At 38.5% G+C, this 19,575-nt stretch overlaps 1 protein-coding gene across 7 annotated transcripts in view; it reads left to right on the forward strand.

Annotated features, from left to right (window-relative positions):
• LOC308592858 (serine/threonine-protein kinase Sgk3) overlaps window positions 1–19,575 on the forward strand; it is a 57,333-nt gene that overhangs the window by 36,353 nt on the left and 1,405 nt on the right. For 5 of the 7 annotated variants that reach the window (XM_081204829.1, XM_081204830.1, XM_081204831.1 and 2 more), the window contains 15 exons: window positions 657–861; window positions 6,742–6,825; window positions 6,944–7,016; window positions 9,587–9,662; window positions 12,261–12,348; window positions 12,968–13,017; window positions 13,506–13,563; window positions 14,147–14,230; window positions 14,314–14,445; window positions 14,939–15,051; window positions 15,299–15,335; window positions 15,437–15,523; window positions 16,651–16,746; window positions 17,791–17,946; window positions 19,355–19,444. In XM_081204829.1, coding sequence (XP_081060955.1) covers window positions 784–861; window positions 6,742–6,825; window positions 6,944–7,016; window positions 9,587–9,662; window positions 12,261–12,348; window positions 12,968–13,017; window positions 13,506–13,563; window positions 14,147–14,230; window positions 14,314–14,445; window positions 14,939–15,051; window positions 15,299–15,335; window positions 15,437–15,523; window positions 16,651–16,746; window positions 17,791–17,946; window positions 19,355–19,444 — 1,302 coding nt within the window. In that variant the 5' untranslated portion in view covers window positions 657–783. The remainder of the gene's footprint in view (window positions 1–656; window positions 862–6,741; window positions 6,826–6,943; window positions 7,017–9,586; window positions 9,663–12,260; window positions 12,349–12,967; window positions 13,018–13,505; window positions 13,564–14,146; window positions 14,231–14,313; window positions 14,446–14,938; window positions 15,052–15,298; window positions 15,336–15,436; window positions 15,524–16,650; window positions 16,747–17,790; window positions 17,947–19,354; window positions 19,445–19,575) is intronic. The other 2 variants (XM_081204833.1, XM_081204834.1) reach the window with 2 other exon arrangements.

Raw genomic sequence — 19,575 nt, forward strand, 5'->3', positions numbered from 1 at the left:
ATAGGCACCACCAGCCACTTTTTTTTGTTTGTTAACCCACACATGTGGGTCTCTAGAAGAGTAAATATAATTAATGTATCCTCTTACCAATTCCCATCACAGGTAGGGATTTAATTTTGAGTAAACAAGCATACATAAACAAACAAATGCCTGCCTGCAAGTTCCAGCAAGGAAGTTCCTATCTCATCTTGGCCACAGACTAACCATGTGGCTTTAGGCAAACCTTTATTTCTGTGCCCCTACCTGTAATGTAATAATAATACTAATCTATGTTATATTCCTCTTGTAAGGATTAATAAGAAAATGCATGAAAAGCTCTATGAATATATCACATATGTTACATAAACAAGTTACAGTAGTATTTTGTTATTTACCAACCATGTTTTAGTGATGGTGGTATTTTGGAGTTAAAAGAACCTAACGCAACTGGTACGTTTCTTATGTCTGCATATACAACCACCAAGCCTTACTATAGCCACGCTGCTATTATTCTTAAGACTTGACTGCCCTCCAGTTCCCAGGACATCTCACTTGTATCATCTTCACTTTATACAAACATGGAAAGATAACCTTTATTTAGAAAATCATTAAAATTTAGTTTGCAGCCATGATTCAAATCAGTCACCTGCTGAACTTTTTGTTTCGTTTTATTTAAGGTTTGCATGATGGAATTTAAATTTACACAAGAGAGGCTGCATGTTTTAGATCAATACTGCTGACATTTTCTACATTTTGCTATACCTGGTGTGGTGGTCTTGAATTTTTGCCTAAAGACAACATATAATGGATGTCAAGGAAAGCTGCCCAAGTGTTAGCATCCCCAGCTCTGATGAACACAGAGTGAAGAAAAAAAGATTTACTGTAAGTATGTGAGCATAAAGCACTTTTCTCAGTCAATGGGGGCTTATTCTTGTGCTCCATTTCATATTCAGTTAATGGCGTGGTTTGGATGTAATGTTGAACCATTATTTAGCACTATGTGAGCAAGCCTTGGGCTGACATGGTTTGCCCTCCCTTCCTGCATGAGGAAGAGATTAGAAGTATGTGCTCCCTGTTTACACATCCAAATACTGTGGTTAGCTTAAACTAGGCATAGGCAAACTCAGCCCTCCAGATGTTTTGGGACTACAACTCCCATCATCCCTAGCTAACAGGACCAGTGGTCAGAGATTATGGGAATTGTAGTCTCAAAACATCTGGAGGGAGGGCCGAGTTTGCCTATGCCTGGTTTAAACGGTAGTTTATTTAAACAAGCCAGAATCAAAGCATCGTTTATTATTCTGGCTTGTTTCAACAAACCATCGTTCAGATTAACTCAGTTCAGATGAAACAAGAAGCAAGCCTGATGTTGATTGATCCCTTAAAACAAAATAAAAAAATTCCTTCCAGTAGCACCTTAAAGACCAACTAAGTTAGTTCTTGGTATGAGCTTTCGTGTGCATGCACACTTCTTCAGATACAAGAAGTGTGTATCTGAAGAAGTGTGCATGCACACGAAAGCTCATACCAAGAACTAACTTAGTTGGTCTTTAAGGTGCTACTGGAAGGAATTTTTTTATTTTGACTATGGCAGACCAACACGGCTACCTATCTACTACTGGAACCCTTAAAACAAAATATGTTTAGTGTTGTTTCCAAATCATGCCTATTAGCATATATTCAAACTTGGGTGTGAAGGTTAATGTGTTAACTCTGATTTTATGCATATTGTAGAATTTAGTACACATAAAAAAGGGGAACCCAAGGATATTGTAACACTTATGTTGTTAAAGGCTTTTAAACATCTGAACTGCATAGCAGATCAAATTTATGTAAGTTGCTGATCAGCATTATAAAAAGCAGAAAGCAACAGCATAGACAGTGGATCTTTTTATTTATTTAAAAAACCCCATTGAATGCAAACACATTAAATTACACTATTTCCCCTCTTTGTTAGTCTTGGTGCCTGCCTTTTGCTTCTGTTTCCCTTTCATTGTTTCCTGTTCTTTCTCCCCACCCCATCCCAGTAGCTTCTCTGGATGTGATTTGTATTTTTATTCTGTGTGTAATTTTGGCATTGGACAACCTTCTGTATTTTGTTATTGGACTAAACAATATTTCAATAGTATTCTTCTTCAGTAGGTTTTGGAAATTGCTGGATTGTAATGACAACAGCCTAGTACTTCTTTCAAAAACATGGTCTAATTTTGTTTTGCTGAGCAGTTTCCTCTGCAGCTGAATGATGTTGACCATCATAGCACTCTTCCTACCCTCTCTGGCACCCCCTCCATCAATATAATGCAAATATATTGTAGCTGTCTCTCCTTACCTCCGAAGGAAAATACTGTTCCTTGATGTAGCCAAAGCAGAAGTCTTGTTAGATCAAAATGGAACTTAAAAATGGGCCTTGTTATATCAAAATGGGACTAACAGGAAGCGTCAGGATTGTAATAGGTGTGAAAAGGAAAATATTGAGTGGACCAGTGAAAGAGGAGATATTTAATACTTTCATCCTACACCATTCCTAATTAACCCCTCCCACAAGCTGCTCTTAGAATAGAGTAGAAAAAAACAAAGCATGACGGGTACACCCTTTTTCCCCACTGCAGGTTGTTTTGCTGCCTGGAAGGGTAATTAAAGGTAAAGGTAAAGGGACCCCTGACCATTAAGGCCAGTCGCAGAAGACTCTGGGGTTGCAGCGCTCATCTTGCTTTACTGGCCAAGGGAGTTTGTGTTTGTCTGCAGACAGCTTCCGGGTCATGTGGCCAGCATGACTATGCTGCTTCTGGCGAACCAGAGCAGCACACGGAAACGCCATTTACCTTCCTGCCGGAGCAGTACCTGTTTATTTACTTGCACTTTGATGTGCTTTCGAACTGCTAGGTTGGCAGAAGCTGGGACCGAGCAACGGGCGCTCACCCCATTGTGAGGATTCAAACTGCCAACCTTCTGATTGGCAAGCCCTAGGCTCTGTGGTTTAGACCACAGCGCCACCCACATCCCATGGAGGGGTAATTAATTTGGGGAAAACTGAAAAGGATTAGGGTCAAGGTGTCTCCTTTAGGACCGCTGAAGGAAAAGTGTTTCGCATGCATAACATAAATAGATAAGAAGGTTGGAAAGGCTAAACTATATTTTTATTTTGGAAATGAAATGTGAGTCCTCTGCTTCATATGGATTAAGGGATATAGTGTTATATGGATTGACTAATTAAGAGTGAATGTCTTCTTGATAGTAGGTAAAGAATAGTGAGGACAAAAACATTATTTACATTTACTTACAACATGCAAACAAGAAAGGATATTTTGTTAATTGTTGAGTTCTTATATTTGTATTTGAAAATGTTCTTAAAAACATCAACAACAAACCAAAAGCACACAATGAATTTAGAAACAAACAAACAAACAAACAAACAAACAAACAAAAACTATAGCTCCTGTGGCCATATTAAAGTGAGGAGGTAAATAAATCCATTGGGAGATCTGAGTTCACATAACATACATTATGGCCTTCTAAATTGGTTTCTTGAATTCCAAAGTAAGTGCAAACTCAGGATTTAATAGTTTTTTTTTTTGTTTTTCATAATTCTTTGAGAACCAGAGGGTATGCTGGTTCTGCTGTGGAATTAATGAGCTGCACTTCCTGATTGTTACTAGCAATAAAGCATTTTTTTGGGATAATATCTTAAGAGGTTGGGCTGATTAGTAATATGTGTTAGTTTTTACTGAAAACAAAAACCCAAATAATCAACACATTCAACCTGTTTTTCTCATTTGCATACTTATATTTTTACTTTGCTGTATGATCATTATGTGACAACTCATATAAAAACTTAAATTATGATGGTGTAGACCAGCCTTTCTCAACCTTGTGTCCCCAGATGTTTTTGGCCTGCAACTCCCATGATCCCTAGCTCACGGGACCAGTGGTCAGGGATGATGGGAGTTGTAGGCCAAAAACATCTGGGGACACAAGGTTGAGAAAGGCTGACAGTACCTAGCAAATAGATGGCGTGAGACGACAAAAATGATTTTTATAATTGCACATACTATACATCAAACTCTTTCCAGTTTAGCTTTGTGTGACAAACCTTGTTAAGCTACTTCATTATAGTTGGAATGGTTGGGAGTTTCCACTTGGCAGCAATCAATATGCCATTAGTAACACATTACCAGCTACTTCAGTTCTTAATCTGTACTATTATTTATACATCTTAATCTGATTACTTCATAATGCAGTTCGAGTTCACATCCAGAAATGCTTATCCAGAGTTTCTTAATCTGTAAACATTTCCATCATTTGTGTTTTAAAAAATCCAATTTTCTCCCATCCGTCTTTTTCAGCAGTTTGAGTAATCCAAACAGTGAATCTATTGTATATTGTCTAGTGTTAAATACCACTGGGTTAATAGTAGTAGTAGTAATAGTACTATTCCATTTACCATGGTTTTTTGTTATGCTTATACTGGCAGAAATAGCCAGAATGGGGGGGGGCACTAGGGGCGCTTTGGAAGATGGCCGACAATACCATCTCTCCGACCCACACGGGGTAATTAAGAGATTGTTATGGGAGTAGGCAGCCTCCCTTGTTGCCCCAAGGAAATGGGGAACACTGCCCTTGCCTGCTGTGCCCATAAGTCACCCCCTAATTCGAAAGAAGGGGGTGAGGGCCCTAGGCAGAATGCCCCCTTGTGGACCTCGGCTCTCCTGGACGCTGTCTCTGATCGCGCACTAGCTGCAGCAATTTGGAATAATTAATTATAAAAAAAGCAAATGCACATATTTCATGTGAAGAAGGGGAGTGAAGTCTGCTAATTTAAGTAACCTCTGCGAAAGAAGACGACGGGTTGGAGAAACAGGAATATTTTACGATGAAGATACACCAAAGGCTGGGTATGTTGACAACGGGACTGAATGGGGGAGACGGGAACTTTTTTACTTTCCTTCTATGTGATTTACAAGAACCCCTCCTCATTAGAATCGTCGGTTGAACTGACCCAAGCAGGATGATTAAGGTCTGTGTGGAGATAAACTTTAACCAAAAGTATGCTTTATGGAGATCGAGAAGCAATAAGAGCTTTTGGAATGGCGCAGCAATTAATTCGGAGTCGCCATCTTGCCAAAGGATTTATAGCCGGGAGGAAGAACGGACTTGTTTTCAGACTGCATTCCTGGTGAATCTCCTCAGAGGTTTTGAGAAAGGAGGCAGATTGGTGAAGATTAATGACGCTAAGACTGTTTTGATGTATGGAAGTGATGTTATATGGAAAACGTCTGGATATGGCTACTGGATAAAAAAAAAAATCCACGCAGGATTAAGAAACTGTTCTAACCAGCTTGTGGAGACTATCAGAGGTCACAAAGAGAAAGGAAAAATATATGAAAATAACAACAAGAGATGTGAAAAAACAACAAGAAAGGACTGGATAGTACTGTGAACATCATAAGGTTAGATTTGTGGACATTAAAACAGCAGTAAGAAGCAAGAAGTTGATTGGATCCCCTTCGGAACTTGAAATATGGGTACCCCCAACAAAAATTTAAAATTCGGCTGTGTAATTTGGAATTTATGTAATTTGGTTTGATTTGATGTGATTGGTCAGTTAATAAAAATTATTCTTAAAAAAAAAAGAAATAGCCAGAATGGATGTGAAAATAAATTGCCATTGATTATTGGTTAGATGTTTCCCCTGGTGTCCTTTTGCCATGTATACGTACTGAATATGTATACTACTATTATTATTTTTTCTTGATTTGCAAGTAGCTAATAATAGATGACCATACAAAGTAGAATTTGCCTTTAAAAAATGTACCTAGCAAAGCTATGTGCAAATTAATGTTCCCTTTGAATCAAGAGTCTCCGTTGTAAATTTGCAAACCATACATTTAATATAACATGTACAGCTTTGCAGCATCTAGTCCTGCCCACTATAAATAGTGGCTGTTCTAATTTCTAGAGAATATGTTCTCTAATCATGCACAGTTCAGTTATTATGGAAGGTTACTGTTCTTGCACTACATTCTTTTTAAGCAATTGCTTAACTACTGTACATTTTCAACCCTTTCAGGATAAATCTAACATAACTCTATAGTTTATATCTGCAACTTTTCACTTTCATTAAAGTTTCATTTAAAAGCTACCCCTAGAAACATTTTGTTTCCCTGGATGTTAGGCCCTGGAAATATTGTAATAGTCTGTTTTTACTGGCATAGATCAAAAAGTATCTAGCACAAGTGAAAAGGCATATCCATTTGTACAAGAGAGGCCAAAACCTTTGCTGACTCTCCCACCCTTCTGCAGCCTCCACACCTCTCTAATGATTCCCCAGCATTCAAGACTGACTCTTTGATGAGCACCGTGGGAAGAAGGAGAAAGGAAAATCCCATTCCATAAGTCATGTTTTTCTCACGGGTCCAGGGATCCAAGATACTTAACAGGAGATAGCAATGCTGAAACATGCTGTTCTATATATGCAATTTTAACAATAAGCTCTTATTGCTGTGGCATTTACTTGGAGCCTCTGTTTTGGGTGTTCTGCACTGACGCTCTTGGTATCTTCATGTTGAAAAATCCTAATGTGTTCAGCAGCCCTGTATTGGAGAACGTAGTGGGCTTTCTGTCTTATCCTGTAATTATGTATAAAACTCAGGCTCAAAGATTAAATAGGTAAACAAGCAACAAACGTACACAGGTTCATTAACTCACAACTGTGTTATTTTAATCTTTGCATTTCTCACTAATTTTACTTTTGTATCCCTACAGGTTTACAAAGTTTTGGTCTCAGTTGGCAATAATGAATGGTTTGTCTTCAGGCGATACGCTGAGTTTGATAAACTGTATAATACAGTAAGTAAAGGGAGTCGTGCTAAAATTGAATCAAGGAATGACCCTCTGCCAATACAACTGTGTCTGGAAGGTATCTATACTCCAAAGTTAAACTACCTGTGTGTTTTGTGTATTTCAGCTAAGGAAACAATTTCCCACCATGAACTTGAAGATTCCTGCTAAAAGAATATTTGGAGACAATTTTGATCCAGGTAAGTCACATAAGTTCTTTTCTTCTTTTATTACTCTTTTTAAAAACAGTGTCTGCAGAGGCTATTTTTAAAGCCTACTTAATGGTTGGAGTTAGATACCATAGGCCAAAAGTCGGTGGACTTTTTTGTTTGCTTTTTGCCTTTATGGGAAATCCTTGCCTATTAACTACAACTTGCCAGTAATTTTCACACGGTGTAACTGACGTGCATTGATTGGTGAATGTGTGTTCTCTGTCTTTCAAAATCCACAGAGTATTAATTCAGAGTAGCTGATTGCCAGAGTGCAGTGTCTGATTTTCTTTCCTTGAAAACATTTGTCTGTATAGTAAAGGAAAACATTAAGCTGATTTACCTTGCAATCAACGTCATACATCTGCTTGTAGACCTGAAAATACACTTGCAAGAAAAGGGATGGGTAAATAATGGAGGACCACAGGGGTTTAAAAATCCTCAAGCTACAAGTACAACATTGCACATGCGACATTTGGATTTTATGTAGAAGTGTATGATGCAGGCGATGGTGAATGTATGGCATTAGGTTGCATCTCCTCAACGTCCACATACAAATGGTATGTAAGCGAGATAACAAGCACAATCTCGACAGGTCTTTTAGATGTGACCCCCCCTGCCCCCCTTTTGAAACTCCCCTGAGAATTAAAAGCAGCTTTTCACTCAGCACAGGATCGGGCTAGAGTTCTGGGGCTTGGGGGAGAACGGAACGAGGTATTTTTGGCATGCAGGATTAGTTGCATCATTGTATGGCTTGTGGATGAAGGTGTTATGTTTTTCCTGGCATGTCTATGTTCTAAAGTACTGCTGCAAAGTAAGAAATGCTATTTGTGTTTATAATTCCAATAAACTCTAACATAGTGTCTGTTTAAAGTTATTTTTAATAGTAATACAGTATGACTGGGTTATTAGAGTTCTTAGCTTTTGAGCCATCTGATCTGCTGGTACCACATACTTGTAGCGCATAGTGTTTGTTTATGACCCTCCTCTTGGGGCACATTTTATGTTGATTCTATGTGGACTGACATGTGGCACAAACCCTTACCAAGCAAAGGGCTGGTTTGACCTTTTAGTCTCTCTGCACAAATCTGTGATTAGATCCCTTGAAAATCTTGGTTCAGTGCTGACTTAATTCTATTTATAGCTTAGGACTTTTGAAACAGGTTGAAATCAAGACTTTGTTAATCAGTGGAATTCTGCCAACTCAAGCGCATTAAGGATCAGGGGTTGTTGTTGTTTTTATTTAAAAAACCATGATAGTGCTTAATGCAGCAGGTTTCATGCACATCACTACCATTCATTTGTTATATTGTAAGTGGTATATTCTGGTCCATTGTGGAATGTATAATGCTAATAAAATATAAGGGATGTAAATTACTTTCCATTTTAGCAATTCTGTAAACAACAGACCAATTTATGCTTATTTAAATGCAAATAAAGTTTCTGTTATATCTTCTCAAACTCAGCTGTCAACCTTGTTTCATTCAACATGTCCTTTCTACTGCATATATTATATCCATACATGTTGCACCAGATTTCTTTCTTTGTTAAATTTTGTAAAGATTGGATGATAGGATAATAAATGGGTAATGAAGCAAGTATCTACAGGGTAGGGAGAGGTGTGCTGTGGGAGGTGGAGCAGGCCAAGTAAGGGGCACACAGCACAGGCACTTAGTGATTGTGCCAAGTGCCAGACCCTCCTCCAACTGGGGAATTGCTGTTGTCGTATAAGTCAGCCTTTGAGACTGCTGCTGCTGAATGCCAGGTCAACTCTGAATAAGACCTCCCTCATCCATGATCTGATTATGGATGAGCAGGCCAATCTGGTCTGTATCACTAAGACTTGGGTGGGTGAACAGGGTACAGTTGGCATCACCCAGCTGTGCCCACACAGTGCAGTATCTGGGTAGACTTGAGAGTTGGGGAGTTGCTGTGGTCCCTAGAAATTCTCTCTCTCTCCAGGCCCTCTGTCCAGTTGTGGGGTGGGGGCAGGATCTAGAGTGTGTGTTCCCAGCATTAGACAATCAGGACAGATGAGAGAATCTGCTGGTTCACCTCCTGCCACGCTGCCCAGCAGTGTCCTTGCCTTTGCTGAAAGAGCTGGTCTTGAGGCTTCCAGGACTGCTGGTTTTGGGGGACTTCGACATCCATGCAGAGGCAATCGACAGCTCAGGACTTCATGGCTGCCATGACGACCATGGGGCTGTCCCAACATGTCATTGGCCCAAGCCTTCTCTCCTCCATTTTAATGGTCTGAAACATTTGTGGAACTAAAACTGTTATTTGAAAGGATTGGTGCGTATTCACATGTATTTGTGTATCTCTTATTGTTTTTGTAAGAGCTCTTATTTGTCTGAAGACCAGAAGCTTCTTGCAATCTGGTCTAGTCAGTTTCACCAACCCATTGACCCTTAGAGGATACAGTCAGGATAACAGGAGCATGTGGACCTTTGTCTTTACATTATCGAACTGATTAACACTGAAGTAATCTGAAAAAAGTGTAAACTTCAATTTTTAAAAAAAAGAAATCTAATGTATGGTCCTTCCTAATTTTCTTTCAGATTTCATTAAGCAGAGAAGAGCAGGGTTGAATGAATTCATTCAGAATTTAGTACGACAGCCAGAACTTTGCAATCAGTAAGTTAACACACACACATATATTTTCCTAGAAGTAAGGGTATGTTATCAACCGTATAAGGAAGCTATTTACAAATTGCTTCTAAGTACTCCACTATAAGCAGTTTTGTTTTAAAAAAATGCACCTGTGACTACCAGATGCTACACATGCAAAAAGGAAATGCTAATCACCATGAGGTCTTCCTTGAGAGTATTTCAGGGGCATCTGCCTGACCATGATTAGACAGAATGCTCAACTAGATGGACTGGTTTGCTCCAGGAAGGAAGGTCTAATGTTCATCAGTCATTGACTTCCCTAAATAAGACTTATTATGAGATTTTTTTAAATCCTACCTTTCCATCCCAAAGGAAAGTTCTCAAAGCTGTTAATTTCATACATATAAAATTATAATTAAATATTGTGCTTGCCTTTGATAATCATAATTCAAGCCTCAATAATACTTTGAAGTTACACTTTATCTAAATAGAAGAAACAGAGGTTTCTAGACTGTGCAGTTTCACTAGTTGGCAAAACATGTTAGTACCTTAAAGAATCTGAAAAGAAGCCCGGACGTACTGTTTTTCTTAGCCACATGTCACTATGCAGAGTTAGATGTTCCTGAAGTGCTTCAATAAGTTTAATGAGGGTACAAAATTTGAGCTTCTCTGACTGGTTCATCTTCAGAAACTGATTCCAGAACTTTCTGAGGAATTTGCCTGTTGATGCCAGCCTTCCTGTCACCAGCCTGGTGGCTTAATGAAATTGACAAATGTGGTCTGGCTCATGATGCAATTGAATTTAGACATTACCTTATCAGACAGTGGTCTTGGGTGTGTTCCTCGTTTTAATCCAGAGCTCTGTAATATGAGGCTGCTGGAGAGATGGGAAGAAAACTTAAACTTGGGCAAAGTTTAAAGCTCCATTTTAATTCTGTGCTAAGGTGGTAAAAAAGCCCAAATGTTGCCAATTGAGCTTTCATGTTAAAATAAATCTATCTCTTAAACATTTTATCAGATAAAATCTCTTGCATCCACCCACACAAATTTTGTTATTGGTGAAGTCTGAGAGCAGTATCTGAATTATCTGCTGATCCACTCCTGATAGGTATTTTAAACTCTTGTTGTCCAAGGATGTGGACAACATACTTTAAAGATCTGAAACACCCACTCTTGTTCCCTGATTTGTAATCCTCCCTGGGCCATTTAAACTTGATGCACTCTTGAATTGGCTATTGCACAGTGCTCTACACTGAGCCGCCTTTTGGAGACTGTTCGGAAGCCTCAGATACTGCAGCATGCTGAGCTTCTCTTGAGAAATAAGGGTCACAGGGAGCATGTTGTTCCAGTTCTGGCTCAGCCATGTGGGTTTCTTTTAGTTTCCAGGTCCAACTGAAGGTGCTGACAGTAGCTTTTAAAACCTTCAAGGTCTGAGGCCTGTATCTCTCCAGGAGTGCCTCTTTCCAAATGTACCTCCTCATGTTCACTGATTAAAGGGGGAGGCATTGTTATTATACCCATCCACAAGGGATATAAGAATTGTACCAGGCATAGGCAAACTCGGCCCTCCAGATGTTTTGGGGCTACAACTCCCATCATCCCTGACTACTGGTCCTGTTAGCTAGGGATGATGGGAGTTGTAATCCCAAAACATCTAGAGGGCCGAGTTTGCCTATGCCTGAATTGTACGAATACAGAGCAGTACCTATTCCATGGTAGGACATAAGCCAGCTGAGGCAAGTTTGGCAACTTCCTGGGTGACTTCCCTGTAGCTTGTTAACACGAAGCTGGAGAGCCAGTGTGGTGTAGTGGTTAAGAGCGGTAGTCTCGTAATCTGGAGAACCGGGTTCGCGTCTCCGCTCCTCCACATGCAGCTGCTGGGTGACCTTGGGCCAGTCACACTTCTTGAAGTCTCTCAGCCCCACTCACCTCACAGAGTGTTTGTTGTGGGGGAGGAAGGGAAAGGAGAATGTTAGCTGCTTTGAGACTCCTTAAAGGGAGTGAAAGGCGGGATATCAAATCCAAACTCCTCCTCCTCCTCCTCCTCCTCCTCCTCTTCTTCTTCTTCTTCTTCTTCTTCTTCTTCTTCTTCTTTCTTTTTTTTAAGAAGGCTTTTAGCAGAGTTCATTGACCGTGGCACTAGCTTTTGCTGCTGGAGTTTCTGTTGCTTTGCATTTGGTTGTGTGCAATTTTCTCTGTGCTAGTTTAAGTTTAGTTTTAATTAAATTAGCAAATTAGAAACAGAAAATGACAGTAATGCTGAAGGTGTTAGAAAGGAAATGGCTTATTCCAGGTGGTGTTCACAAGTTATCCAATTAGTATACACTCTAGAAGTGGAAGTGGAAATTTGGTTCTAATTAACAAACTCTGAAATTGTAACATGGAAATTGAATAAAAACAGGGAATAATGCAGTTAGATTAACTCCCTGATTTGATTCAGTTTCCGTCTTACGTAGTCATTATAGTTTCTGCTCCTGTTTTATTTATGTTTATGTGCAGATAATTTGGTAATGTTTCTTTCTGACAGTAGTGAAATAGAGAAGCTTCCTCTGCTCACATTGAAAAAGTATAAATGTACTATTATTTATAATGGATGGATTTAATCTCCACCCCTTTTTTTAGCCCAGATGTCCAAGCATTTCTTCAGATGAACAATCCAAAGCACCATTATGATCCATCTGAAGATGAAGATGAAAGGAACAGTCAAAAGGTAATTAAAACTTCTGGGTTCCTTCCTAGAAAGTGTGGATTCTTGTTGTACAGTGTAATGGAAAGTAAAGCACTGCTTGTATCTCTTCATCCATAATTAGAATTGTAAGTCCACATGATATTTCATAAACGGTAATTCCACTATTTGAATCTTGGACTACTTTCTATTCTTCTGCCTATTTTATTGCCATGCATCCGTTCCAGTAAAGATTATGACTATTATATTTATAATATTGGTTTGGATCCTTTGGTCTTCCAACAGCCAAGTTACAAGCACATCTAGGATGTTAAAATAGTAAACATAACAACAACAGATGCTGCTTGCTTATCATCAAAACTGCTCTGAGATTATCCTAGTTCTAAGGAAATACTCAAGGCCAACTCTCTCACTACTTACTTTAAAGCCTTGTATACATATTTTGTTCATCTATTATTCAGTGCTTGGTGTACAAAGTGCTGTCTGATCTTATAGAATCATTAGTCATAGTTAGGGTAGATCTATTGAGATTGATAGGTCTGCTCTTGAGAATGTAGGAATAAATGTTCTTTCTAGCAAATAAAAATAATTAAAACTTTGATGTGACTCTTATTATTCTTTTGTGTCCTCTTTCTTTCAACAGCCAAACTCTACCTCACAGAATATCAACCTGGGGCCATCTGGAAATCCTCAGTAGGTTTTTAGTTAAATATAAACCGAACGTTAGACTGAATTTATTAACCATGAAAAAATTCAAGCAGCTCCATGCATGTATTTGCCCTTTTGAGCAGCTTTAGAAGAAGTTCCTCCTCCCCAAATCAGTACCAATAGAATATTTCTTGTGAGCTTAGTGCAAACTAAAGGGGGAATGACAAAGTTCTGGGAATCTGGTGAAACAAATGTTGAGCAAAAACAAGCAAGCAAAACCAAATGTGGAGGACAGTGATGAATAAAAGCAGGAAATGCTATGTGGATTGGTTGTTGCTCAGAGAGGCTGCAAAGGAGTAGATGCCTGATGGCTAAATGGGAATTGTGGAAGAGAGTACAGATAATATAGAAGGGATGGTCACTTGGAAGAGAAATAATGATGGTTGGAATGTGTGCCATGTCTGTCATTGGACTGCTAAATAAAACCATCTTGACTACTTTAAGTAACCCTCTTTTTCCTCAATCCCTTCCAGTGCTAAACCAACAGATTTTGACTTCCTGAGAGTTATTGGGAAGGGCAGCTTTGGCAAGGTAGGCCTAATTTTAATTGTTTTGTGTATTCTTCTGTCATACTTTTCCACCTGAGCTTCTTTTGTGGAGAAATCCGCTTTTGCTGATGGCATGAGGTGAGGGATTATAGCACACGTATTGCATACAGGGAGTTATATGTTCAATCCTTTACATCTCAAGGGGAAAAAGGAATAGCTGGCAGGTGATGAGAGAAACTTCTGTCTCAGGTCCTGGGCTGCTGCTGCCAGAAAGAGTAGCAATAGTGGTCTACATTTTAGAATGAATTGATTTTAGAATGTATTTCAATTAATTGATTGTGATTTTATGTAAACTGTGTTATTTTTACTGTTGTTAGCCGCTCTCAGCCCGGCTTTGGCTAGGGAGGGTGGGATATAAATAAATATTATTATTATTATTATTATTATTATTATTATTATTATTGTTATTGTTATTATTATTACTACAGGGACAGATAGTCTTGATAAAGGCTGCACCCTCTGTGTATTTGTGAAAAGCTAAGAAGTTGAAATTTAGTGGTGTTCCTTTACTTTTAACACTTTAGTGCAAGAACAGACTTTCACACTATATGCAAATTCTTCTTCAGGTTCTTCTTGCAAAACGAAAACTGGATGGGAAGTTCTATGCCGTTAAAGTGCTGCAGAAAAAGATTATTCTCAACAGGAAAGAGGTGAAAGGAAATAGATATTTTATTTTTCCCTCCCAATTACCAAATTGTTCCTATTTACTTATTGACCTTTCACTTCCTTGCAGCAAAAACATATTATGGCTGAACGTAATGTGCTGTTGAAAAATGTGAAGCATCCATTTTTAGTTGGATTGCAATATTCATTCCAAACTACAGAGAAGCTTTACTTTGTTCTGGATTTTGTTAATGGAGGGGAGGTAGGTATATTTTTGGGTCTTTGTATTGTGGCAATGTGGTGCCCATTGAAATCGACAGAACCGCTAGTTTAGACTCACTTAGAAGCTGCAATAATGAACTGAGTCAACTTAATTCAAGATGGTTATATTGTTGCATCACTTAGATTCTGTAGCAAGTCTGCTGGAAATATGGTGTTGATTCTCAGCATATGGAACAACCAGCTTACGCCATCACAGTAGCAGTTTATGTTAGCCCCACATCTAAACATAAATCTACCTCATTTACCAGCTGTGGCCCAAGTATGCTGGGTCTACAGATGTGACAAAATAAGGAAATGATTAAAGGAAGGATGTGAAGGATGTGAATGATTATGCACATAGAGAATCGGTTTTCACTGTTTTTATAGTTGTTCATAGGGAAATCACCAGTTCTACTAATCTATCATTAAGAATGACACCATCTATTTTGTTTTTAATGCTGCATTCTTTTAACTTGCACTCTGCATATTTGCAGCTCTTCTTTCATCTGCAAAAAGAGCGTTCCTTTCCTGAACACAGAGCCAGGTTTTATGCTGCTGAAATAGCCAGTGCATTGGGTTACCTACACTCCATAAACATTGTATACAGGTAATAATTTATAATAATTACAGGTAATAATTTACAACATTTAGTTGTAGTCTAAATGACCACAAATCTGAATGCCAGCATTTTGTATTATTGTATGTGCATTTGTTTCTCATGCTCACAAATCATGGTTTCCACAGAGGCCTGATTTCTTTTTAAAAGCTTATGTAAGAGAGTGGGTATTATTTGCTAAACGTGCTACTTACAATCCTATTCTGAACTATCTCTTTCTTTTTGTGCGCGTGACCAGGGATTTGAAGCCAGAGAATATCCTTCTAGATTCACTGGTAGGCATTAAATATATTTTCCTGTTGCCCCAGGTTTTATTTTTAATATGATCACTAACAACCTGCATTATTTTACAGTAAAATGTTTGTTTTCAATGCAGGGGCATGTTGTTTTAACAGATTTTGGGCTTTGTAAAGAAGGAATTGCTACTTCAGAAACTACAGCAACATTTTGTGGTACACCAGAGGTATGTAAATTTCTTTGCATGACTTAAGAAAATATTTTGCAGTGCATTTTGCAAAACCTTGCTGTGGTGGGGAGGAAGTGTTTGAATCAGTGGGTCTGTACCAATGTAAGAGACAAGCTACATGCTACTCTGTGCTGGTGCTCTTTTTACTGAAAAGCAAACTCATAGGGCTTTGTCACAAGGGCAAAATAATTTCAGCTGCTATGTTTTCTTAGTGGGGAAAATGTTAGTGCATATATGGGCCTTGTAGTGACAGACTTGGAAACAATATTTTAAGTATACATTGTAAGAAAATGAGCACAGGCTAAACATTGGGGGGGTGTGTGCTATTTTATTATTTATTTAATGCATTGGTACCCCCCTCTTCAGCCAAAAAGGCTTTCAGATCATTTTTTTAAAAAGGAGGGTCTCCTCCCTCAGACTTACAACCTAAAAGATGCAACACAAAGGGAAGAAGGGGGGAAAGTACATTTGGACACCAGTTCTCAAAGTTACAGTTAACTATAATCAGGCCCATGCAGAGATTGGGGACAGCCAGGTACACATACCCTGTGCCTCAGAAGGCTAAGATGGCTGGCTGGTCCAGCCAGGCACTGGCTGCCTTTTTGTTTGTGTTTATAACTTTATTCTAACAAGACTCCCACCCTGGGCCTCAGACAATCTTCACAGACCTGACTACAGTGGTGCCTCTGGTTATGTACTTACTGGTAATTTGTTCTGGAGGTCCATTCTTAACCTGAAACTGTTCTTAACCTGAGGTACCACTTTAGCTAATGGGGCCTCCCGCTGCCGCCACGTCGCTGCTGTGCGATTTCTGTTCTCACCCTGAAGCAAAGTTCTTAACCCGAGGTACTATTTCTGGGTTAACCCGAGGTGCAACTGTATAAGGATTCTTTAACAGTGGACCAAGCTTACAGAATCTTTTCGTTAGAACAGAAGAGCAAAGGCAATGAGTGCACAGAAATGTGTTTCAGTGCTGCTATTAGTGATTTCTAATATTACTAGATTATAATCAAGACATTTTTGCGCTGCCTTTGTCAGAGTAACAATGCTCTCTCATGCAATATTTCATTTGGCAAGAGGAGCTGTATCTCTGAGTTAGTCGTCAAACTTCTTTTCCTCTATAGTACCTGGCCCCAGAGGTGATCAGAAAGCAACCCTATGACAACACAGTAGACTGGTGGTGCCTTGGTGCTGTTTTGTATGAAATGCTATATGGTCTGGTAAGAATTTTCATGTTTTTCACGCATCATATTTAAAGCAGTACTTCCAGATGTCTCTGCAAAGCGGTTGTTGTGGGGAAACAGAGAAGAGTCTTTGTCTTCCTGTCCTATTGTGGGGTTCCGCTGTTGGAAATGGGATGTTGGCTCAGAGGCACCAATGCTCTGATTTCACAGAACTGTTCCTATCATTCACAATATTAAGAACACATCTTACATTCCAGATTCATATTTATGAACAGGTTACTTGGTTTTGTTGGGCTTGACTGCCTAATAAAATTTGATAAATACTTAGCAGATCTTGTTGCATTGTCTAGTGCTGCTTTTGGTTTTATGTTGTTAATTTCCTGACTTTCTACTGGAAACAGATTATGTCACCCAGCACAGATGGAACAGACAACTGAAGTGGCAGTGATGTTATTCATTGCTAAATAGAATGGAATTAGCTAGAAAAGGCTGCCAGTGTCAATGTCCAGGACATAAGCAACATGTTCTCATTTGCTCTTGTATTTCGCCTGGATACCAGAGTAAAATGTATCTATTACAGGCTTGTAATACTTATGCTGAAGAGTATGTTTTTTTCTGCATTTAGGAGAATGCTGGAGAGGGTTACTCTTCCTCTTTTTTCTTTATTATAAAATGCTTTACTGACCTTACAAAAGGCCACAGAATTGCTTGCACTACAAGCAATTTTTGTATATAGTTGCTATTTATATTGTTCTGGAGTATAACAGTTTTCAGCAAAATTCTTAAATCAGCTATTAAGAAGGGCTGATAGTGCTTCACAAGCTACTTTATGAGTATCCAAGAGACAAGTGGTCCAAAGTGGTGGTCAAAAAGGCCCCTTTCTTGCCTTTATATGACATGAACTAGCCACACAGATTAAACAGGTGTTCTTGACTATTCTACCTTGTGATCTCTGAAGTGAACTCTGTCCAATCTAGCATGAGTGAACATTCCAAATTATTCATTTATCGACATTTCTTGAATAAGCCTAGTGATTTTTAGTTTAGCATCCTAATTGTGTGTTTTCCTTGCCCTCTCCAGCCGCCCTTTTACTGCCGTGATGTTGCTGAGATGTATGAAAATATTCTCCACAAACCCCTACATTTAAGGCCAGGCATCAGTCTTACGGCTTGGTCTATTCTGGAAGAACTTTTGGAGAAGGAGAGACAAAACAGACTTGGAGCTAGAGAAGATTTTGTACGTAATGTATCTGAAGAAACCAATCAATCAATCAATCAATCAATCAATAGGCAATGTCAAGCTTAGAGTTATAACATCAATTTAGAATTCTAAATATTGACTTTCCTTTGAAAATTATCAGTTGCCAAGGCAATCCTAAAAGGTGTGGAAATTTATTGATAGGAACCATTTAAATAATCTGAGTCTGGCTACTGCAGTTGCTTTAAGTAAACAAAATGCCTTTTCCAATTAGGACTATTTCTTTAGCTTGGCTGGCTCAGCATAAACTGAAAACATATGTAACACCCAAGTAGTTATGCCCCCCCCCCCGAGTTATTTAGTTTTATTTATTGTATCCTGCTTTTCCTACACAAAAATAAAATCCCTTATCATTGCTCTAAAATATGTGTTACTCAAATGAAGTTGTGAAAGTTTATTCAAATCCTGCCAGTGAATCCAGTCCATTCTGTTGTTTCTGCAAATAAACTGTAAATAGTTCCCAGACTCTTTTGAAGTCCTTTTTGTCCTCTTGTAGTTTGTCTGTTAGCTTAGCCAATTCTGCATAGTTCATTAGCTTTACTTGCCATTATTCCTTTGATGGTATTTCTTCTGTCTTCCAATATTGTGCAATCAAGATTCTTGCTGCTGTTGCAGCATACATAAATTAGTTTTGCTCTTTGTTCTGAGTAAATAGCTTGGACTCCCCTCATATATTTTCTCCAAATTCCATCTCTTCTGGGACTTTTTTCATAAAGTCCCAAGAGATATTATCAAAGGCTTTCTGTGCGTCTATAAACATTAGGGCCACTTGTTTTTCATTTCTAACTTCCAGGTATTCTATTATATTCAAAATATTTCTTATATTATCTTTCATTTGTCTACCTGGTAGAAACCCTGCTTGGTCTCTATGAATATATTCCTCTAAAGCCTTTTTTAATCTGTTTGCTAAGATGTACGCAAACAGTTTGTAATCATTGTTTAATAGAGAAATAGGTCTATAATTTTTAACTGACATCAAATCTGAATCTTGTTTTGGAATTAGTGTTATGTATGCTTCTTTCCATGTCTCTGGAACCTTCCCTATTTTTAGAATTTCATTCATCAGATCTTTTAGAGGGTTCACAAGCTGTTCACTCAGTTTCTTGTAATACTTAGGTGATAGCTCATCCAGTCCAGGCGATTTCCCAACTTTTGCTTGACTTATTGCATTTAAGACTTCTTGCCCTGTTATTTCTTCATTTAATACTGCTAACATCTGTTTTTATTTTTGGTAAATTACTCTTTTTAAGATATTCCTCTATCTTTGGTGTCTTTTCTGTTCCCTTTTTATATAAATCAGCAAAGTACTTGACAAAGGCAAAAGACTGCTTTCTGATCAGTATAAGACAAGTGTATATGTATCATGCAATTGTATCTTGTATTTCAGCTTGAAATTCAGAGGCATCCCTTCTTTGAATCTCTCAGCTGGACTGACCTTGAACAAAAAAAGATCCCACCGCCGTTTAATCCTAATGTGGTAGGTACAATAGTTCATACTTCAGTAAACTGGAATATAAGAACTCATTCAAGAAGTAATTACAGTTAGCTATAAAAAACAGCAGCAATAAAAAAATATGCAAAAAGAACTTTGAAAAAAAAGTTTCAAGC

Source organism: Podarcis bocagei, assembly GCF_964188305.1.
Source record: "Podarcis bocagei genome assembly, chromosome: 8".
Taxonomy (NCBI): domain Eukaryota; kingdom Metazoa; phylum Chordata; class Lepidosauria; order Squamata; family Lacertidae; genus Podarcis; species Podarcis bocagei.